General features: G+C 40.5%; 2 protein-coding genes across 2 annotated transcripts in view; both read left to right on the top strand.

The window, feature by feature from the left end:
• Positions 1-22208, top strand: part of PLEKHG1 (pleckstrin homology and RhoGEF domain containing G1) — a 141532-nt gene extending 119324 nt beyond the window's left edge. The window contains exons 7-20 of the mRNA XM_062572377.1: positions 1304-1350; positions 1711-1861; positions 2862-2993; positions 5326-5508; positions 5593-5688; positions 5795-5881; positions 8154-8187; positions 9368-9463; positions 10642-10680; positions 11223-11245; positions 12136-12354; positions 13937-14053; positions 15006-16683; positions 18990-22208. Of these exons, the coding sequence (XP_062428361.1) occupies positions 1304-1350; positions 1711-1861; positions 2862-2993; positions 5326-5508; positions 5593-5688; positions 5795-5881; positions 8154-8187; positions 9368-9463; positions 10642-10680; positions 11223-11245; positions 12136-12354; positions 13937-14053; positions 15006-16683; positions 18990-20089 (4002 nt within the window). The 3' untranslated portion in view covers positions 20090-22208. The remainder of the gene's footprint in view (positions 1-1303; positions 1351-1710; positions 1862-2861; positions 2994-5325; positions 5509-5592; positions 5689-5794; positions 5882-8153; positions 8188-9367; positions 9464-10641; positions 10681-11222; positions 11246-12135; positions 12355-13936; positions 14054-15005; positions 16684-18989) is intronic.
• Positions 22209-22383: 175 nt separating this feature from the next.
• The window catches only part of MTHFD1L (methylenetetrahydrofolate dehydrogenase (NADP+ dependent) 1 like), a 162368-nt gene continuing 160764 nt past the window's right edge, over positions 22384-23987 (top strand). Inside the window, exons 1-2 of the mRNA XM_062572378.1 lie at positions 22384-22493; positions 23861-23945. Coding sequence (XP_062428362.1) covers positions 22384-22493; positions 23861-23945 — 195 coding nt within the window. The remainder of the gene's footprint in view (positions 22494-23860; positions 23946-23987) is intronic.

Consider the following 23987-nt stretch of genomic DNA (forward strand, 5'->3'; position numbering starts at 1 on the left):
ACTGTGCTGAAATGTGAAAGTACTCACAACTGTTCAAAAATTACATGGCGAGCATATCCTGCAAAGCTGCTCCCAGTCTGCAGGGATGTGCTTTAACATGGGCAATGTGGTTTGGTTTTTTGTTTGTTTGGGGTTTTTTTTTTAGATGCATTCATTGTTGTAGAGGACCTTAGGGGCTCTCTACAAAACCTTTTATCTCTGTGTTTATTTATTTATTTATTTATTTACAAGTAAAGGAAAATTCTCCAAAATAAGAAGAAATGAAATTCAATAATTAGATTTATGGTGTGGAGGATTCATTGATCAGGAAATGCAGAAGATGTTGTCTTGACATTACCATCTTTGTCTTGTACATATATGTTAGCTGCTGTTCCTGCTCGGCATGTTAAATGCAATCTTTTTTTATAAAATGTAAAATAAAGAACATTGAGTAATGCTGTATTACATTAGATCGGTCTTTCTCATCTCAAATGCAGCAACTGTAACACAGTATTCAGTTATGGGGTTTTATTTTGTTTTTCATACTGATTCATATCTGATCTGTAAGCTAAATTTCTTGCTGTTTATTACATAAATATGGCAAGTGAATAAGTTGCCCTGTTCTCAGAGAAGTTTATCTCATTTAGGAGGTTTCTGCTTGTCACGTACACACTGCTCCTAAGGGATCCACAAAAGGTGACTGATGAGAGTAACTACTGTCAGTGACTACTGTCTGTGGGTTTAAATGTGCTCTACAATGTTTCACTAGAAATTTCCTTCTTAGGAAAGCTTTTAGGGGCCTTGCAAATCAGAAGAAGTTAAAAAGTAGAACGATAAGAGCTAGACCTAAATGGAATTGAAGGTTTTGAGTGGGAACTGAAGACACTGAACTACAGAGACTACAAGAGTTGTTTTTAAGGTATACCAGAAAATCAGTGAAAAAGGCAGAATATACAGAGGAAAAAAAAGATTAAAAGAACTATAGATCACTGGGCAGTGTATTTCTTTGCATGTGGAAGCTCGTAGGAAAAAAATTAGCTTTGGTTGATGTTTCTCAAGAGTGCAGCAGCTTGAAGCGTAATAGGTATTTCAGAGACTGTTTACCTGGACAGATAGAGAGATGTGAGCTCAGGTATGTGGTCAGGAGGTGGGAAAAGGAAGTGATCAAAAATGCTCTTGGTCCGTCAACAGGGGAGCGGTTAGAGGATAATCAGAATAATAGCAGCAACAGTACTGCTAAAATTCCATTACCAAACAAAATATGTTTGATATTTGTATTGTTTTGACAAAATCTGAATCTGAAAACCTTTTTCTCCCCATGCAGAGTGAAGATTTCCACATATATACACAGTACTGCACCAACTACCCAAGGTAGAAATTCTGAGTTCCCTTTCTCAATATGTCCCTTGGCATGTGTATGTGATGAGAGTTTCAGCCCACTCAACAAAACAAAACAAAACAAAAGAACTCCTACTCCCCTTACAAACTTGGGGGGAGGGACATGGATTTCACTTTTTTTCTTTAGCTTACAATGAAAAGCAAAAAAAATGGAAGATGCTCATCTGAAGGCTTATTTTCTTCATTGCCACAATGGCCTTATTCTGCAGTGCTCCGAATAGATTGGATTAGGAACCTGTTGCCCCTTTTACAAGGAAAGAAATAAACAATTCTTGACTTTATCTACAGACCTGTGGAGACAATGTGTTCTAAAGATGTGTTTGATATTTTCAGGTCAGTAGCTGTGTTAACAGAGTGCATGAGGAACAAGATGCTGGCTAAGTTCTTTAGAGAACGGCAAGAAGCTCTACAACACTCTTTGCCCCTGGGCTCCTATCTCTTAAAACCTGTCCAGCGAATCCTCAAGTACCATCTACTTTTGCACGTAAGCATTCATTAGAAATACCTTCCATTAAAGGCTGCAGCACTTCTATTTTCCTGTCTCTATTACCAGACTTGGCGGTTGGAACAATTCTGTATTTTCACTCAGTCTTTTCTGAGTATTCAGTTTTTACATATGGAGACTCTTTGTATTTCTGTCACTTCGTAACATATGCATGCATTCTACACGAGGGATATGGCAATTGTTTTAGAGGCATAGAATTGATCTGTGCGTCCAAGTAATTATTATTTTTTTAAAAGGAAAAGCAGGTCTGTAGTTTTGAAGTTGTTTGGGAGATTATTGTTATGAATAAACAGTTTTCTATAAAAATTTATTGTTTCAATGAAAAACAGTATCTTTCCACATGTTGCAATGCTGGGGGTGGTGGAAAGAAGAAATAAATACATATAAACACCCCTGATTGGTAAGATTTTTGTGGGGAGGAATGATTGAGGAAGTGGGAACTCTTTCCACAGCCAGTGAATTGAGTTAAGTAAGTTTTGGAAATTCCTGCTTTATTGTTAATGTTTTCCACACATATGTTTCCCATTACAGAGTCATGTTCTAGTGAAGTGTAAAGACACTGATCTTTATTTAAAATGTCTGGTGCTTTTCTTCTCTCCAACTTTAATGCAATGCCCTGTATAATTTCATCAGTATTTTGTAAGCGTAGAGATACATTCCATGTTTTCAGAAAGACATTAAATGTTGTCTGAAAAGATCTCTTTCCTTCAGTGTGCCTTGCTCTTTCTTGCATCTGTGTTCACATCAGCTTCCGGATGAGTAACAAACTGACCAAGAAGGCTTTGCTTTGTCAGTCGTCTTGTGTTAACCAAATCGGTAACAACCCGCAATAATGTTAAAAAAAAAAAAAAAAGGTAGAAATGGCACATTTATGTGATTTTGATGCAAAGACAACATAGTTCAGATAAAGGTGCAGTCAGTATTATATCTGATTGGAAAATTTATATGGAAATAATTAGATTTGTTTTTTCTATCTTAGGAAATAGAAAACCACCTTGACAAGGACACTGAAGGCTATGATGTGGTGCTAGACGCCATAGACACAATGCAGAGAGTGGCATGGCATATAAATGACATGAAAAGGAAACACGAGCATGCCATCAGGCTTCAAGTAAGTTCCCAAAGAGATTTTACTGGTGTTTCTTTGAGTTGTTTCTGTCGATAGACATGCCATCAGCATTTTTTTAGTTTATCTTTTCTTTTTATCTTTTGTCAGTCATAATTCAGGCTCCTGTTATGTATGCCTCTGGCTGTTTGATCTTAAAAAGCATGGTCATAGCTGCTGCAGGAAAATCTCAGAAATCTCTGCCCTACAAGCAGCATCCTGTAAAGCATTTATTTTGCAGTAATATGGAACATAAGATAACTTTCCTTTCTTCCTTTCCCTCAATTGTACACCACTGCTGTACAACTCTAGGGCATGTCTTTGTTCAGAAATCCTGTGGTTTCCTATATCTCCTTCTTGTGCTGGTTAATTTTGTTTTGAGACATTTCTTGTGCTTCTATTTGTTGAAGTACGTCCCTCTTGGGCTACTGAGAGCTTGTTATCAGTTGCTTTATGAAAAGTATAAACCTAGAAATACGCTATTTAGAAAAAGGCTAACTTCACTTCAGATGAAGGAGCTCTTGAGGAAAAAAAACACAAAAGCTATTCTGAGTAATTTTTGTCATCAAGAGCTAGCTATTTTGTAGTATTTTTACAGAACCATCAGTCTGGTCCAAACTTCCCAGTGAATCACCGTTTTACATTCACATTTTCATTAGTAGTCGTCTTGTTACTTTAAGAAAATTGCTGTTTTTAGTATCTAGAAAGTAGCAAGCAGTAGGCTTACATCATTTCTGAAATCTATGTCATGTTTATTCCTTTATTTCTTTTTAAAATAAATGGTGTGCATTGGCCCTTATTCTTTTGTTTATATATAGGGGAACAGGGTTACACTTGATAGTGCCTTGCCTGCAGCAGTGTAAGCTTTGCCACATATTGCTGGAAACACATACTAATGCCTTTTAGAATGGTTTGCTGTAAATCAGAATAATTGTAACCAGTAATATTTAGCAATAAAGAGGGTCAAAGGCTTTTGAATAAGTGAATTTTGTAATTTATTGAGCAGAGCTGGCAAACAAATGGAGTTGTGGAAAATGTTTTTGTTCATGGTTACTCCTTTTAACAGTAAAGTCTGCTTCTGTAGTCATAAGCATAGGTCTTCTGTGAGCTGTCACACTGCCGTTTGTCTGCAGTTCTGCAAGAATTGTGGCAGCAGTTCCTCCACAGTCTTCCTCAAAGTGGTGAAATCAATCACTGTGCTGTATGTTCACTTGCTTACAAGTGCCTGGAGAGATCTGATCCAATACAACTTTTTCCATTACTTTATATATATTCTTTTTATAGCAGTCTTGTGTATAGCCCAAAGAATGCTGCTGTATGCATTTGTTTTTTTCCAGTGTGCACTTTATGCTTCAAATATACTGGCAAGTTTTTGTAGCTGAATACGATACTAAAGAGTTATGTCCTGGAGAGACCAGCCTAGGACCTGGAAATTTGGCCCTGCTTTGCTGACACTGCCAGGGTAAATGTCAGATGGACTTTCTTAAAGACTGCCTGACTTAAGGTTCAGTCTGCTCTTAGAGCTTGCGGCACCAGGCGTAAATCGTATGTCTCTGCCAGTGACAAAAAAGACAAGCAGCTGAAGGAAACAAGAACAGTCATAACAAAGTAACACAGATTTGTAAAGTTCTTATATGTTTCTCCATTTTTAAGTGATAAATAGGTGAGAAATATTTATGATATGTATATGAATCATTAACAATACAAATAAATCTCGGCATCTTCAAATGATCAGTTGGTCAGATCACTCCATGTCCTTTAGTCTTCTGGGAAACATCTCTTCTATCTGAATGCCTTACAGAGACACCATCTATGATGAGTCTACAAGGCACAGAGATAAGATTACAATTCATCTAGTTGGGGACCACACAACTTCAAGAGGGAGGAAGGGAAATATTAAGAGGAATTCTTAGGGACAAGCATGGGAGAGAGGACCAGGCATGAGAGACTGATGATTGACTTGGAGTCAGTTCTCGACCACCATAGGTCAAGGGAGATGGGTTTGTGCTGCTTCTCTGCACTCTGCCCTGGGGAGCTCAGTGCTCTTCGCTCGGTCTACACAGAAGTAACCAGAATATGTTAGGAGAGCATGTTAGTCTGGGCTTAGCATTGGTCCTGGAGGCACATGGCTGCAGTTTTTTTGCACCACACCTAGCAGCCTTAGTACCTTTATGGGATGACTTTATACCATTTACCACTGCTAACCTTTGTGATGACTTTATACTGCTGACCATTCTATGGGAGACTTGGAATGGGCACAGCAGACTGGCTTTTGAAACTTCATTTAAATAAAGATGATGCCTGGAATGAACTTTGGTTGTTCTTCAATCTGTTGCAGGAGATACAAAGTTTACTCACTAACTGGAAAGGACCAGACCTCACGAGTTATGGGGAGCTGGTGCTGGAAGGAACTTTCCGCATTCAGCGAGCCAAAAACGAGCGCACGTTGTTCCTCTTTGACAAGCTGCTGCTCATTACAAAAAAGAGAGACGAAATGTTTACATACAAAGCTCACATACTGGTATGTCAGAAAGCAAGTTGTAATGTGCTGTCTCCAGATCTCCTTGAAACCCCTTCATGACTCACATTTTTGCCTCTGTTGCAGTGTGGGAATCTTATGCTTGTTGAGGTAATACCAAAGGAACCACTTAGCTTTAGTGTCTTCCACTACAAAAATCCCAAAATGCAGCATACTGTCCAGGTATGACTGACTTCCCTGCCCTGTGGATAGCATGATGGCCATGTGTCCTTCCTGACCCTGCATACTTCAGTAATGCATTTTCTCATGTTGCTACAATTTTTAACAGGCAAAGTCACAGCAAGAAAAACGCCTTTGGATTCTTCACTTGAAGAGATTAATTCTAGAAAATCATCCTGCTAAGATTCCTGCCAAGGTAAAAAGAAAAAAAATCCCCAACAAAAAGCATACCTTCTCGAATGTATGTGTAAATCCAGACACTCTTACTGGGTGCAAGATACATGGCAAATTCGATTCCAGGTGTTCTCTTCAGTGATTGATTAATACAATTTTTTTGCAATGTCTTCAGAAGTTCTTTAGAATTAACAGTAAAGATCCATTAAAAGCACCTAGTGGGGTTGATACAGGAAAAGAATTTACCTGGGTTATCAGCATCCCTGTCCATTTGGATTTGCCCACTGAAATATAAATAACAAAGATGAAACTCCAGAAAGCTTTAGTATAAGAGCAACCAACCTTTGCTTGAAGCTGCCTGCCTGCACACCACTGGGATGCAGTAACCGCAGCATGTGTAGATGTTGCCAAACTACTTTTGACCAGCTTGGATCCATAGCAGTGAAGTCAGTGGCAGCTCATGCTTCACTTTACGAATACATGCATCCATCCTAGACCTGAGGTACTTAGTTGGGACACCTGGTCTCTTTCTGTGAGATACCTAGCAAGCTTTATACCATAGAAAATGAGTCACAGTTGTGAATTTCACAACAATTTTCAGGTACCCCCTAGGATCTCAGTTGTCTGCTAGTGTCATGTTCATAGCTGTGATATCTAGGATGTCTTGTCCTTTTTAGAAAAAAAAAAATCTTATCTTGGACCTCTGGACAACATCTTGGGTGATGTTTCCCAGTGTAACTCCTTGTGCCTCTGGAATGATGAGTCACTCACAGTATCCTAGTTAACTCCTGCCATGATACAACTACCACTGATTCCTGTGGAAACAGGATTTTTTCTGGTTTTGTGCTAACACTTTTCCTAAGTTTTATGTTGTCATGGCTAAAAATTTGTTACCTGTCACTGGCATAGACAGTTGTATATTGACTGTAATATTTTCAACAGTTCAATGAAAAGGACAGAACAGAGCACTAGCAGTAGCTATTAGTAATTCTTTTCTTTCTTACAGTTTTGTGTCATCAGAGTTTATCAGCAATACAATATTTATATAACATCTCTGTTTACAATGAAAATACTTGTTGCTGTTTGATTTTAGTAAGATACTATAGCATGAATTTAGTTTTATCAAGGTTCTCATTACTTGCTAAGGTATTTATTTAAATATGAAAAACAATATGTAACCCAAATACATCATAATGCTGTTTGCAGATTGAAAAATCACTTGACTTAAGAACAGAAAAGCCTAATTAAATCATTATCTGCACAAACATTTTAACATAAGCATATGTGTCACATCATTACACATCAAGCTTATAGCCTTGATACTTCACTCTTCGTAGTGTTTGAGGAATTTAATGATAGTCCACATGTGACACCTAATGGAAAACAACTGAACTGCACTTAGAGAAAGACAAGCAGGTTCTCTAGGCTATTTTGTTTTACTTTATTTTCTTTCTTATTGTCTGATATGCCTGGTAAGGAAAAATAAGTAGGAAGCAATCATGATTATTATTCAGGTTCAACTTAATACAAACGAAATAATATCTCTTTCTTAATAACTGTTTCTTAGGAGAGCTCTCAAAGGAAGCAAGGTTGCTTCCTTGTAATAGTTTTTGCCTTTGCTTAAAAACCTTAAAGAAATAATTTGGAGGGTTCTGATTGCGGCCAACTATTTTAGAATTGCAAAATAATAAAGGAGATAAGCTATGTGATTTTTCAGGGAGGAGATGTTCTATGAGTCACTAACAACTTGCTTGAAAAGTATTTGTGATTCCCAGAAGGTATGGTCAATATAGTGCCAATCCCAGCTGAATACGAGAGGCTTATGGGTAGCTCTAAATTCTGGGCCTGGATGGGAGTTCTCTGGAGGTTCATGTCCCCACAGAAGAACCAGAGCGCACAGCATCATCTCAGCACAGCCCCTCGTTTTCACAGAGTCAGCAATCCCCATCACTCTGTCCTCCGAAAATTTCTCATCCCAGTGGGTGCCCCAGCTGCGCACTGCTGCGCTCACACTGACAGAATGGTAGTGGGTAAGCAAGGTGGAGCAGTGATGTGCACTGAACAGCTGATGATGTCCTGGAAGTTAATCTAGTAGACTATTACCTGCAAAACATTTGTCCACATATGTATATATGTGTTATACAGAAAGAGACAAACAAACTGCACTAACACTATTTATTAATTCAAAGCTTATTGTCTGTATATAAACTGCCTTCTCTCTGTAATGTGCAACCTAATTTATCCATCTAGGTGTAGTTTAACCTCTTTGTACACTATTTTTTTTTCTCTTTCAGGCCAAACAGGCAATTTTAGAAATGGATGCCATACGTAAGTTGTTTTTCTTTCCCACACACACTTTCATTAAAAAACAAATTAATAGAAATATCTTTAACGCTTCATGCATAACTGTTGTTTTCCTCTAAGATGCAAAAAGGCTGGGCTTATGTTCCTTGAATTATGTTGCCAGAAAAAAGTAATTGCGTGCAGATCCTGTGAAACTCTATAAGCACTGGGTTGACCTGCCACCAACAGGGTATGTCTCACAGTTAGCAAGGAAGAGGCACGTTAACCCATCTGTAAATGCTGGCCCTTCTATTTTGCTTATTCCATGCTGACTAAACATACAATCTTCCCAGTCTCTGCAGCAAAAGCTCCTTCTGGCTAGGACCAGCTGAAGGGCTAGGAATAAGTAATGCAGCTTGAAGCCTTGAGCACTTTTACAACTTCCTTGTGCTGGCAGGCCTGCAGCTAGGGGATGGGGAGGGCAGCTGCTGGCTGCTTATCACCCTGATATGCCTATGTGAAAGTGGAGCTCAGCGCCTCTGTGGTGGCGTGGATGGATGCCCTCAGTCTACTGGCAGTCTAATTAGGTGCAGTCGTTGAATTCATGCTATGGCAGAAAGCAACTGCAGCTGAGGAGCAGCCCTGAGGGTTGTGGTTGCCCTAAGTCTGATGAGTTTGTGTGTGTCCCAGGAGCCAGGATTGGAAGGGCCACATGACGGTGCTGTCTTGCATCTGAATCTGGTCCTGCCTGCACCATCCCTTCCATTCGGTCTTTGGTTTGCCGCCTTTCTTGGCGCTTGCCATGCTAGCTCCTCTTGTTGTCGGCAATCCCTAGCAATGCAGGGAAGTGAGAACAGTCTTAAAATATGAATGCTGAAGGAAGGCTCAGTGCAAAGCAGGATTGTTTTTTTAATTACATAGTTATTGTCCCAGGGAATGGGTTAGGAAAACTCCGCTGAGAAACTGGCTAATTTAAATGCGATGGTGCATAAATGTTGCTGGGTTAGCAATCCAGAGCAAGGCATAACTACATGGGTGAAGTGTTTCCACAGCTAAGTGGTAACACCCTACAACAGCACTGCTCGCTTATTCTGCACTGAGCTCTGATGAAGTGCCACTATGTGAGTCATAAAGGGAAGGGAAGATGGCACAGCCTCCAAAGAGAGCTGCTGAGACGTGCAGAATAACACCCTGTTTTATACCGATGCCTCTGCTTGTCTCGCAGATCATCCAGGCTTCCATTATAGCCCCGAGGGAGAAATGAAGTCGTCATACCATCCTAAGGAAGGCACTACTCCACACCGAGTGAGAAGGAAATCAGGTGAATAAACTCCTTTCCATCAAGATGACAAGAGGGAAAAAAAGTAGGATTGTTTAGGACTTGGCTGAGGTTGAGTGCACAGAATTGGTCCTTTTCCTGCACTCTGCTCAGATTTTACAGAGCACAATATGGGTGGAGGATCCTGTTAAACTGTTATTTGTGTGATTTTACATAGTGTTTGTATTTCGTTTCATGGATGTACATTCCTAAATGGTGGATGAATAGAGAACAGTTGGCACTTTCTGATGGATAAAGAATGCAAAGCAAGCTAATTAAATTATTTAAATCTGACTTGTTTTCCCCGAGTAATTACTGTCTCAGAAGTGGTTCCATCCTGATTACTGTAAAACATGATTGCTATCTCTGTTTACTATAGTGTCTGCCTTATGAAAGATAGAGATTTGACAGATAGTAATGTTGGCTTCTTTTTTTTCCTAGCTCTAACAAACATCCATAATTACAATTATTCCTCTTCTGAAGCCATTACAAATATCCGTGTAGTTGGAGCGACTTTACATTGCCATCGCTTTGTTCCCTTTTCAGCTATCTAAATATATTGTTTATGCAGAATGACTCACGGTTCATGACAGCACAAATGTAGTGATTTATCATATAGCAGAGTTTGTCTCTGAAGAGCAGTTGGGTTTTATTCGGGCATCCTCTCTGTTTCTAAGATGAAAGATTCCGTTGGTGCTGTTTTGCCTGTAAAAGGAATGCCACAAAATACTGATTAAATGTCCTCCTCTGAGTGTTGAGCTACTTTGCTCTTATAGCACTGCTAAGCTGCCAGTATCTCATACATATTTCTAATCTGAATATAGGAAATCTCTGGCAACTTATAGCAATGATTTAGATGAGGACTGGGTCTTTGAAAGTGAGAATCTTAGCGTGAGATTAAAACTTACATGGTTGTGTGGTGGTGGTGGTGGGAGGAGGGCGTTGCTATTCCTTTACACACGTGCACCTTGGGAACAGTTGTAGATTTAACACTTCAACAAATGAAACCCTTTCTTCCGAGAATCTGAGGAAACTAGATGATTAAGAAGTGTAAATCCAGCTGTCCTGCACGGATTCAGGAGCTTAACTTTTGGTATGCGTGCTATTAAAAGTTGGCCAAGATGGCAGTACCTTTCTTTGGTATGCTGTGGTGTTTAAATGCTGTTACTGTCTTTTTTCAGAACCCTCATCTAGAGCTCATAAAGTTCTGAAGTCAAATGGTAAGTTACTTTGCCTGCTACTTTGTTGTCCAAGTGTTTATATATTTTGCAAAATAAGTAAGCATGGATTTTCTTCTCTGACTTATCTGTTTCAATCACATTTAGTGGATCTGTGCTGACTTACGTAAGCAGAATATCCTAGTTGTAGAATGTAACCCCAAACACATATTTGAGGAAAAAATAACCTGTGTGCAGAGAAAACAAAATTAGCATTTAAATCCTGATATCAATCACAATTTTTTGCTTTTCCACGATTGGGTTCTGATCTTGTAAATGTCCTTGTAACTGGTAACTGAATGTAAAGTGTTTTAGTCACTGAAGGTAGTTACCCATATTATGTAGGTGTTGCAAAATCACATCTTTAGGTGGAACTGTCATAAAGCCAATGTTGTCTCTGATTTATCAGAGACCCTCAATTGAATATTACAGTTGCATTTAATTCCTTTCGGGAATTCATAATTGGGATATTAATATTGCATTAGAACAGTGGCGTAGACTGACAGCAGTTCAAGTACTCACTTATAATGTATTTATGTTTTCAGATATAAATGCAGATATGCAGAAGGTAAGCCATTTTTTTTACATTTTATAATCTGGCACATTCAAATGGCACCTGACTTTGATATTGGATTGGTTTTTAAGAAGGGAAACAAAAACATAATATTGTTTAGACTCTCCGATAAGATTGTTGAGATGAAAACAATAGAAATACAGCTAACTATTTCAGTGATATCTAATAAGGATAAATTGAGTGATCCATATATTCCTCTACTTTATAATACAGCACAATCAGTTCCTAATACTATATGGTACTTAAAAAAATACTGCTACCGTCACAGAAGTTCTATGTAAAGATGATGTTTATTCTTTGGAAGATATTTTCTTTGTATTTATTAAATAAGAATATAAGAGTTTCAGCTTATTCTGATCTACCTGTCTATCTAAATATATATATGTGCGTGCGTGTGTGTGTGTGTGTGTGTGTGTAAATAAATAAATAAATAAATAAAATAGAACAAACCAGGCAGAGCCAATACAGCTTAAGCAGACTGAGCTGAGCACTTCCAACCTCTGCATTTTCCATAAGAATTTTTAATGAAGTTCCAATGCAGTTTGAAAGATTCATGTTGGATTTTGGGTCCTAGGCTTAGTTGGGATGGAACTTAAGGCAAGGAGAATGTATTAACAGGATACCCTACATATGACTTCACTGGGATGCCATAACACTGAAGACCATAAGTTTCTCACCTCGTTGTTTTTCCAGCTCCTTTTATTCCATGGAAGAATACTGTTTGTTTAAATTCTTTCTTCATATAGTACAGCTAACTGAATGTAGCTAAAACTGTGCTTTGGGGGCAAAGGTTTTTTGTGCTGAAGTTGGTTGCTTTGACTTCTAAAGTTAATGTAAACCTGTAAAATGGTATAATCTAAGTAATTTTTAATCAATGTTTCAAGCGAATCAGTATCGAAGGAGCACTGTTATCACAAACTACCAAACTGGGATCAACCGAAGCCCTACTGAATTCAAGGAAGAAAGGTTCGCTGGAACCCAGTGGGCTAGAGAGCCAATTTCAAGAGTCGAGTGAACCAGCCTACATCAGTGATCAAGATGAAAATCTCCACACTTCTACTACAGAACAGATTGATGCTGATGATGAAGAGGAGTCTGAACAGGTTAAAAACAAAACAAAAAAAATGAAACAAAATATCCCCTTCCATCATGGGGAGGATGGAAGAGGGATTAAACTTATTGGTAAAACTCAAGGAGACAGGAATGTCTTAGAAGTAAACTGCTTCCAGGTTCTCCTTACAGATGTGTCATTTGTTCATCACATGGTTTTCTCTTGCATTGTAACAGAGGTGAAGTGAAATTAGCCCCTGTACAGAGCATGAGAGTATATGAAATCCCTACTGCTGAAACAAATTTTGCCTAGTTCTTTACAGGCCTCCAGCTTATTTTTGACAGAAAGCAATAGCTGTATTATTTTTAATCAGCTGCACAACTGGCTTTTCCTTGTTTCTCCAGCTGGCATTTTGAAAGAAATATACTTTTCTAGGCCAAATAGAGACAAGGTCCTCAGGTCTTGAAAGCAGCAACGTGAATGTTAGGTTAAAATTCAGACAATGAAAGATGTGATGTGATGTCTCTAGAACAGTGATCTGTTGGCTGTGAACAGAAGTAAGTGTGCTGTAATATGAGCTGTGGTGAGTGGGATTTCAGAAAGAAAGAATCTTGATCATTTACTATTGCACAATCATTGAACAGGTGGTTATTTCTCTCATGCTAAATGATGTTTACCCAGATATATGCTGTATGATGGAAGGTTAAAATTTCAATTTTGAAATGTGCATATATCAAAGAATCCAGATCTGCAATTTGTTGGGTTTACTTTATGCTTATATAAACACTCAGCTCTCTAAGATGCTGGCATGAACATCTGAATACAGGGCTTGGACATCTTTCTCTAGTTGATCTGTTTTGTAAGTTGTCCAAAACCTAGTAGTAATTTTTTCTTTTTTTTGACGCTCACTGCACCATTCCTCTTTTGGAGTTACATTATTGAAATTGTGAATCTTTGATAAAATAGCATCTTGTATCAGTGAAGCATAGTGTCTTGTAATTCACCCTCTTCCTGACATGAGGGAGTACAAAAGAATACTACTGTAAAACTGTACAAGAGTAACTTAGTGCTTAATCGTAAATGCGGCAATGGTACTTTCTAAGATCCTCATATTAAGAACCATCTGCTCGGTTCCTCTTATGCATACTCTTCTCTCTGAATTACTTCGTACACTGCCCAACATGATGTTGTGGCTTTGTATTTTTCTGGAAAGTTAGATAACATCATATCTTCTAGCTTAGACCTCTTCCTGGTTTTCAGGACTCCAGGTGATGGTGTCCATCCCTTTCCTGTTCAAATTTTAAAGGGTTTTTTTTGTTCATTTTTGATTTTCTCTGTGATTGCCTCCTTTTGCTATAACTTACTTTCTATATCTAAGTTATTGCACACAGACTCTGCATTCTTCCCCTTTTGGCAAGCTGTATGGATTGACTTAGTTAAACAAGTTATTGCAAAGCAAGTTTGCTAGACTCTAAATCATTGTTGCAGCACTGCTTTGACTACTCACTAGTATTTCATCCTTTATGTGTATACCTGACTTGTCTCTGCTCTTCTAGCAGCTAGTAATTCTTTCGAACAAAACTCTACAAAGAGATTTTAATATCCCTCCCTTACTCTGTTCTTTTAAATCACAGGGAGCACAACAAAATTCACTACAGAAATCAAAAGGAGGAAGAAAAAGACTTAATAGTCAAGCTGCTGAAAATGTTGAAAAACGGAGAAGTGTTAATCTCAACAAATGTGAAATGCAGGTACTTTTTTTTTCCTTTCTATCTTGCTATCCATCATAGATATGTCAAAGAAATGTGTGTTTTTTTCTGGGTAGAAAGATGGGGCAGCTTCTGTTTATGTTGTACATTAATATTTGTATCACTGAGATATTTAGGGGGCAGGTTTAGCTCAGTTGGTTAGAGTGTGGTGCTGCTAATACCAAGGTCATGGGTTCAGTCCCCCTATGGGCTATGCTGAGGGTTGGACTGGATGATCTCCAGAGGTCCTTTCCAGCCTTACCGTTCTGTGATTCTATATCTGTATGTACTTCAAAGAGTATTCTCTTGAGGGGGGAAAAAAACTCTAGAAACAATTAACATCAACTTAAGCCAAAAGATATACTGCTTTCCTCCCTTTCCCAACCTTTGGCCTTGTACCTCTATAGTATCTCTCATGTTACCATTAGCAGGCATGCGGCTTTGCAATATATTAAATCTACTGGCTGAGCTGGATGAGAACTTGCTCCAAAAAGAAAATCAGATTTTAAGTGGCGTATACTAGAGGGTGCAACATACCTTTCTGCTGGGCAGAAAGGGGCAAGGGGAAAGAGCAAAATTTTTGGCAGGAGCACAGAGTCGGATTAGCTTAAACCAACTGTGAAACGGCAGACTTATCATAAAAGACTAATCTTACCCTGTCAAATAAATTTGGGTTTAATTACTCATGCTTTAGCATGAGCTAGTATCTTTTGAAGTAATGTATTATTGAAAACTGAGAGTCAACTATGAGCAATGGTAAGGGCTGGGAGGCACAGAGGTCTGGCACTGCCACCTTGGTTCCTTGACTCACCAGCAAGGAGCCTGCCCACCCATCTCTGCCAGGCTCTGTGCTGCAGGACACCATGGTTACTATGGCACTTCTGTGAATGATGGGAATCCTTGCATTATTTTAGGAAATAGGCTAACGTTACCTGCATGTTTCAAATCTCCGCAGAGCCCCAAAGATCCTTCAGATGAAGAGTCGACCCAACTGAATACTGATCTTCCCTGTTCCTGCTCAGCTAGACAATCACCTAGACAATTTAGCACCCCCCAAAACAACTCATTAATCATGAATATCCTGGGGGGTACTACCTCTGTCAGAAACATCTGGACTGACCATCAGATCAGGCAGGCATTGTTTCCCAGCAGGCGACCACCTTATGAGCATGAAGATGATGAGGATGATTACCAGATGTTTGTACCATCAGTGTCTACATCCAACTCGGCTTCAGCTGTTGGTGGAGAAAGGAGAGGTCCTTCTGGTCGACCATGCAGCTGGCATTTGGGGGTAGAGCATCAAAATGAGGCTTCCAGCTCCAACCGTCATAAAGTTGTTAGACGGGCCAGTAGTGCTGGTGAAAGCAACACATGTGCAAGCAGTGCAAGGTATAAAATTGGTGACCTCAGCCAGCGCAGCTCTCGAAGGGAATTGAAAAGAACAGAAGTGAGTAGTATGAATGCTTATCCTGAATCTTCAGAAGAGCTGACCATTGATGACATTGAACATGTTTATGACAATATAAGCTATGAAGACTTAAAGCTGATGGGCCTGACAAGAAGGGAAGAAACTGACCATGGCCCCCAGAGAGCTGCTAGAGACTCTCTCTATGAGGCCGATAAGAAGTGCGGCTCAGATTCGCCTTCCAAAAAGAGGACAGCAAATCATAACAGGGACTCTGTTCGTGCTAGTAGAGATGAAGCCCTACTCAGTAGAGAAGCACCTACTTCAAGTTTGGATGAGCTCAGGATTGTTGAAGATAACATCTATGACACCATAGTGCTTCCAGAAACACCACTCTTGAATTTTAAATGTAAACCTCTAAAATGCTCTAAAAGGAGGAGTTTTCTGGGCCTGGAAACAGACTTTGCATGCTGTGACAATTTACGGCAGTTTGTTTCTGAAGAGAGTCTCCAGTTCAGTGAAGATGAAAGTCCTTACCATCGTGTTCCTCTCGACAATGACTATTTAAGCTTAGTGGATAGCTCCTCCAACTCCGATTCACTCTCCCATAAGTCTGCAGCAGATAAACTCTCAGAGGAAGTGGACGAGATTTGGAATGACCTGGAGAACTATATCAAGAAGAACGAAGAAAAGACAAGAGACCGTCTCCTTGCAGCCTTTCCTGTTTGTAAAGATGATATTCAAGAAAGGCTGCACGCTGGCAGTACACCTGAACTGAGTAAAGATGTAGAATACTCTCTGTCTACTCTTTCTCTGCCAGAAACTCCTATTTTCCCTAAAACTTTGAAGCCCAGGGCTGCCACCTTGAGTGAGGCTAACCTCAGGCTTGAAGACACTGCACCGTGCAAGGAGAGCTCTTTTATGAGTCTGAACAGATCTTCCTTCCCACGTGAGATGCCTTTTGTAGACAGCCCATACGAATCTGCCAACAGCATTCTCTCCAACGCGCATGCAGAGGGCATGGAAAATGACTTGGATATCGTGGATAAAACAAAGAACAGAGTTTTCATGATGGCAAGGCAGTACAGTCAGAAAATTAAGAAGGCTAACCAGCTTTTGAAAGTTAAAAGTCCAGACCAGGAGCAGCCAGCTAGCCGACAGCAGAAACTGAAACACAAAGATCTTGCTGCCATCCTGGAAGAAAAGAAACAGGGTGGTCCAGCTATTGGTATGTTAAAGGCATTCATTGTTTTTATACAGATTTATTTCTTTAATAACTTCCAATGAAATAGGTTTATTGAGTTAAGATTATAATTTTCGGCTCCTTGATCTATTAGTTGAATATTAATATTGCATTTCCTGTGTTATTGCTGAGTTTTCTGTGACTGTTCTTAACATGAATAGTCATTTATATCTCAATAAATTCTTGCCATTACTTGAAGAATTCAGAGGAAAGAATGGGATAGTGTCAGGAAGGATCAATTCAGCTTAGGCTGGAAATAGAAATCCTGCCTGAAGCATCATTGGCCTGTTTACAGAAAAGCCTTTATTTTCTCAGTTTGATCTTCAGAATTTGACTGAAAAAATGCATTTTCAGGTAGATTTAGCTCCTAACCAGTAGTATAGATTTGCTCAGATACTGTCCATATCACACTTGCAAGCAAGAGGCATAGGCTCAGACAAGAAAGAGCTGGTCTTTTTACTCTTTTAGGTGAATGCACAAAGTGATAGAAGCTTAAGGTTTTGGAGCTATTTCTGTCCATAGTCAGCTGAAACAAATAAGAAAGACAGAGCAAATGGACTCCATGCACTAGTGTGTCATTCCTGCCTTCTTGTGATATTTATGTTTTCAGAAGTCCCTAAATACCTAGCTAGGTCATTTTCAGAATGTTCTCTTCCATTTTGATGTGAAACAAACAGTACGTTATCAGACCTGTGTTACGTTGTGTCCTGCTGTGCAGCCTGCAGTACTTTGTCACAGTCACATACCTTGTAGTAAATATATTAAAAACACTGATCATCATGTCGTAGTAGCAGAATTTCTCACGAATTAAGCAGTGAGACATTCCAAGATTTAGTGTTTGTGTAATTTTCCAAGAATGCAGATATTTAACCAAGTTTTAGAGGCCCCTAAAAGGCTTTCGAGTGTTTCCTGGCTTAGCCAGTTTCACAGAAAACTATTTTTGGCTTCTTTATCATCTCTGGAGAAGCCCAGGGGTGCATTTCCTTGAATTGGTGCGACTTGAAAGCAGCTGTGAACCTGCTCCCTCTGGCATCTTTCTGAGGCATAGCCCTGTCTCCTGTTTCCAGAATTTCCTCAGGATGTCTACTTCCTTCTCTCGTGTGCGCTCACACTCGCTCTCTCTCGCTCTCTCTCTCTTCCTTTCTTTCTTTCTTCCCCCCCCCCTGTCCCCACTCCCCTGTTATTGGTCCTAATAGTGGTTCTGTTCTTTTTCCTGTCTTTTATTATTGCCTCTTTTTTATTGCCTTCTCTCTTTTTTGGAGAGTAGGCTCTCTGAGAGTAGTTTCCCTGCCTAGGAAAGCCAAGTATGGAAATAAATCCAAGAGCAGAGTATAGTCTGTGTCTGCCCAGCAGGAGAAGGCTTTAGGGACTGAAGGTATCTGCCAAATCCCAACCAGCTGCTTAGGATGCTGGGATGAAAACTAGTCCCATCCAAAATCAAGATTTTTACAGGCCTGCTTGAATCTCTTGATTGTTGACTCTGAAACTGTCAAACTCTTGGGGTGAGGAGGGAAAGGAAGAAGAAGAGAGATCAAGTAGATCATTAGCACTTCCTGCCATTTGCCAGCATAAAGATAACACTGAAAGATTGGTAAAAAGTCACGTTCCTTCATCCTTTTTCATATGCTTTTCCATGTTTAGCCAAAAGGATTTTATCTCAACATGACCAGGAGGAAAAGCAATCATCAAGATACTAGTTGCAATCACAAGTATATTAGTGATGTTTTGATCAAACAAAACCAGTGGATACAATAAGCAGACCTACAAGCCTAGAGTTGGAAGGAAGAAAGGACCTCAAGAGATCATCTAGTTTCTCTTTCTTCAGGGCAGAATAATTGCCGGTGTCATAGATGTAGGATTCAGGTTTAGATGGGTGAAATACTTATCTTTTAAGATAAAAGCTAATACTGTAGTAATTTTGAAATACTGGAACAAAAAGATCCAAATAATTTTGCATTTTATAATAGCTTTTTATTTGTATTTTATTTCCTTCCACAATTATATATAGCTATTGTAATGTGATTCCTGAGTTTGTGATTCATGATTGTTCACCATTGCAAGATGTTTTATGCTTCTTGTTTTCATATTGTGTTATCATGAAAACAAGGCAAACATGCCACTGAGGCATGGCTCTTCTAGCCTCCATTATTGCACATTAATTTATGGACTATAAGGCTGAAGATGTGAACACAGCTGTAAACTTTTAACCAACACAAAGCATTTTTTTTTTTATTTCATGCAATTTGTATGGATTGTTTGCCTGTGGGAAGCTAAATCTCTCTCTTTTCTAGGTGCCAGAATTGCTGAATATTCACAGCTCTATGACCAGATTGTCTTTAGGGAAAGTCCACCTAAGATGCAAAAAGAAACCTGGTCCAATCCTCAGGAGCCATCAGCCTCAAAGTATTCCACACCTGTGGCTGCGCCTCCTTCCCGTTCTCAGTTAGCCAGTGAATGCTCAAGAGCGGAAGATTGGCTTTTGCATTCTACGTACAGTAATGGAGAGCTGGCTGACTTTTCTCCCTGGCCTGAATCTGAAGACCTGAAAGCCAAGAGCTCATATACAGAAACTGGTACAAAAAGCAATTCAAGGCATTTGCCATCAGCTTGCTCAGTGCCATCCCTTCAGATTTCTAACCGTTTGCATGTCCCAGTGCAGAGGTGGAGTGCCATTATAAGCCAGCCTAACAAAGAAAATTTGCATCAAGATCACAGCTATAACTCCCTTGGGAGAAGAGCAAGCAATATAAAACCACAGGTGTACAGCAGATCACAGTCATCGTCCTCAATTGTGGTCAATAGATCTGGAGAATCAATCGTTTATCCCAATGAAATGGACAAGAAAAAGCTTCATTCAAATAGGAACTTCCGATTTGATAGCCATCAAGCACCAGATACTGCTCCAGGGTGTACAGGGCCTGACACAAGAAAGCAGATCTCTGAGAACTACTCAGATATGATTCTTCAGGATTCTCAAAAAGTTCTGCGAGTAAACAGGACCTCTCCTCTGAATGCACAGGTGGCCACAGAGAACTATTTTTCTAATTTCAAAGATACTGAAGAAGAAGGGGATGATGATGACTATGTTGAAATCAAGTCTGAAGATGAGGGATCTGACCTGGAGGCTTCCCAGAACCAAACAAGGAAAATAGATCCTAAATTAAGTAATAGAGACAGTGGTCCTTCGGAAACTCTCTGTAGCAAAACTGTGTCTTGTACTCCAGCAAAGTCAGCAAACAGCAAACATGCACTTACACCCTATCTGACAGCATATAGCGATTCAGATAAACTGAATGACTACCTGTGGAGAGTACCATCTCCTAATCAACAGAATATTGTCCAGTCTTTAAGGGAAAAGTTTCAGTGTCTGAGTTCAAGTAGCTTTGCCTGATGCTTTCAGTAATTTCTAGTTGTACTGCCTTAACATGACAAAGTATATACTAGTACAATCAGTACTGACATTATGTATTTCAAAAATATTACACGATCAGGCATTGTATGACAGTAATATTGTAAATAGATGTGAAACGTATCTTTTTATGGCTTAGAATCCTAAACATTGAAAAGGCTGTGTATACACTGTCCGGTGTCTCTATAATGCAGATGGACTTCCCATCTCATGTTTAACCATTACATCTTTTCCTTTTCTTCTCCACAGCTCAGTTTCTTGTTAGATGCGATATTGCATTTGATGCTTAAATTGTGCAACCATGTGGAAACCTGAGTATTTGGACTTACAAGAGTGGGTGACCAGCTGTGTGCTCAAAATACCCATATGTCATTACTCTGGTTACATATAAGAGCATTTAGCTGGGCAGCTACTCCTAAGACTGTGGGTTTCTGAGCACAATTCTGGTAATTGCACGTCTAGCGTGTTGGTGTGATCACACATACTTTTTGCACATTACTTATTGGTAAACAGATTCCAAGAGTATGGGACCAATGCATACAATACCAAATATGCTACATTACTGTAGGCCGACTGTTTGTGAATGGTGCCAGGCTGATAGCTCTGGATCTGAAGCCTCTTCTACTTTATGTAACTGCATAATAGGCTGTGGCAACTTTTTCTGTGTGAATTTGTCAATGTGATATAGTCCTTGTCCGGAGGATGTTTCAGGGGAGTAGCAGGGGAACCCTGCTGCTTGTGAAGATGGCTAGACAGAGAACTGGTTTTGCACCTCCTGTGTTTGTGACATGCAGAAAAACTCGTGTATCTGTAACTCAGAGCCCAGCAATGGAAAGCGTGCTGTGTGGATATGCCAAGCAATTGTAATTTGTATGCAGTGGCCTGTCGGGTGTTTGTTCAAGTCCCAAAGTCAGTAGCACTGGAGGGGGGAGGGGGGGAAGAGAGAGGAAAAAAAGAGAGAGGGAGAGAGAGAGTGTGTGGGACTTGGCCAGATACCTGGGTAGAACATTAATCATGCTGCATGTTTGGCCAGTAGGATGTTTCAGTGATACTATATGTTGAGTTACAAGCTGTCTTCCTGAGAGCAAGAATCTCCCATAGTAGGAAGTGATCCTTCCCTGTATAAAGAACTAAAATTTGCATTTTCTAAACCAGCCAGGGCTGGATCTTATCCTGTTTATGTATGATAAAAGTAGCTACATCAGAATACATTCCATTCTTTTGCAGATGGTATGTACAGTAAATGCTCTCATTTAAAACAGGAATAGACTTTACAGTATGCAACACATTTGCTTCCTTTTATTGTCTTTGTTGCACAGGTTTGAATTTTGTTACTTGAAAACCTTATACCTAAAGGAAAGCCTAAATTTGTATACTAGTTAGCCACTTAGCCATCTTGTGTGACTGGCTTTCTTGGTGCTTAAATCCTTCAGATTAGGCATTAAGCCAGTACTGAATTAAACATATCACTAAATACAGGGGTTTAAGTGAAGTACTGATTTCAGTAATAATGTATTACTCCCCTAAGATTACAGAGCGTTGTACTTCCAGAACTGCCAACTATTTACAGCATCAGTTATCATGAGGAAAACCTGAAGTTACCAATGTACAGTCAATTACTTGTTTAGATTAAGGTGTAAGGACATGAATTTGTTAGAATGGGTTAAATTATTTACTGCACCTCTCTTGCATTGGCTAGGAATTCTTATTTTTAGGGTTGGTTTGTCACTGTACTTGTTAGCTTGTACAGTCTAACCATGATACTTATTACAGTCAGCACATCCACTGTAATAGGACCCGCATCTAGTCAACTACAAATGAGAAATAATGCTGTATATATTTAAGACACCGAGATTTAGCGGAGCCCGTATTTATTTAATAGAGCTTGTAAAGTATTGTAAATACGAGTAGATCTGTGCTTGACCCGTGCACGCCTAGATTGGTTCAGAGAATCCCATGTAACTCGCATCTCGCGCTGTCTGTCAGCGTCGGAGTTGAGAGAAAAAAGGAGGGGGGGGGATAAAAGGGAGCCCTACTAGCGTGTAACTTCTCCGAGGGGACCATTTCATACTATTTTTAATAAATTTTGAGTACGCAGAGGTTTCTTGCGTTTTTTATTTATTTATTTATTTTTCTCTCTTTGGTCTGGCGCAGGGTTGCGCTCAGGGGCCGGGGCCCGGGGGAAGGCGGTGCTCTGGGAGCGCCGCCCCCGCCCGTGCCTCTGCCCCTGCCCGCGGCCCGGCCCGCCCCGACGGCGCGGCGGAGCGCGGCGCAGGATGCGGGCGGCGGCGTTGCGGCGCTGGCTGGCGGCGCCGGTGCCCGCGGGGGCCTGGTGGGGCCGCGGGCTGTGCGGAGAGCGGCGCGGCGACGGCGCGGCGGCCGCCCGGTAAAGCGGGGCCCGGCGCACGTGGGGCTGATGCAACTGCGGGGTGTAGGGAGAGGGGGACCGAGGTGCTCGGGGAGGCGTGCAGGCGGCCCGACGTGCCTTCCCCCGGGTATTTTCACTTCTTTTTTCTTCCCCCCCCCTTTTTTTCTCCTCTCCCTCTCTTCCTCCCGGGGCCGCATGGGTGTTTCTCGCCAGTGCGTGGCGCTGCTTTTAGAAAGAGTGCTTTCTGGAAAAAAAATATATATATATATATATATATTTACATATATACACACACACATATACATATACCTATACCGCTGTGAGTGGCGGGGGTTCGGGGGGGGGGGGGTGATGTTTTGGCCGCGTCTTTGCTCGACGGCCGCGTTTCCAGGGAAAGCGGAACAAAGGGGTACGCTGTGCGGCGTGCAGGTGAGGCTGGGCTTGGAAGTGGGGCTGGAAAGCGTTGCTGCTTCTTCCGGCCTCTCTCTCCCCTCCCTTCCCCCCCCCCCCCCCTCCCCGATCTTTTTTTAAACCTTATCTGGGACAGCTTGCCCGCCACGACATTGCCCTGAATTGGCCTTTGGCTTCTGCAAAAGGATAGAGGGGAAAAATCCCCTCTAGTCATTTTTTTCCCCCAGCTATTTTTGCCTGTTAGGTTTAGCGGGGACGACAGACAGACACCTTTTCAAGGGAACTTCCGCCTGTGGAGACAGTGTTTCTTAGTTCTTCGGTTTTTAGCTTTCTCCTATATACACAAGAGGTGACAGAGGAGAGCCGACAACTACTTTTACAGGGAACTTTTGCAGGAAAAACTCCCAGGGCCTCGTGGCTGCTGCTGCTGCCCTTGGTTTTTCCAAGAAGTGGCGCAGCAGACAGAGCTGCCTCTGTCTCCCCGCAGCTCTGAATAGCAGCCCGGAATGGGGCAGTTTTACTGCTGTTAATTCCAGGGATGTCTGGGTAAACTGCACTGGCACTAGGTATAATGAAAACCTATTCCACTAGGTTTAAGCGGAAAAAATAATTCTGCTTCTGTCACTGCAAGGACGATTCAGAAACAAAGTAACTGGCCAGACAGAGAGCTCTGGGCCCTGGTGATTTTGTTCCCTGGCTGATCTTTGCACTGTAGGGCTGGACAAGCTTTCTCATGAAATAATCCAGGCTGATTATAAAGCTTTGGGCATGTCAGAGCAATGACAACCATAGTTACAAAACGAAGATGTTTTTGATCTGCTACTTCAGTTTTTCTGCGTCTCACTCTCAGATACCACCCTGCAAAGTTTATGCGCTCTGAAGCGTGTGTTCAGTACTGCTAACAAGCATGGGTCTCTGCTGATGTTTTGATCCCTTTTTGTAAAAGAATTATCTGTGTTTTTATTATGTTGCAGCAAAATCACTGAGAATGCAAAAAAAGCGTTGGCCTCACTGAAGAGAGAAAACCCTCAGCTTCAGCCAACACTAGCCATTATTCAGGTAAAGTATATCTGTATTTTAGCTGGCCAGAAGAGATCACTT

The sequence above is a fragment of the Rhea pennata genome, chromosome 3 (genome assembly GCF_028389875.1).
Source record: "Rhea pennata isolate bPtePen1 chromosome 3, bPtePen1.pri, whole genome shotgun sequence".
NCBI classification, from domain to species: Eukaryota; Metazoa; Chordata; class Aves; order Rheiformes; family Rheidae; genus Rhea; species Rhea pennata.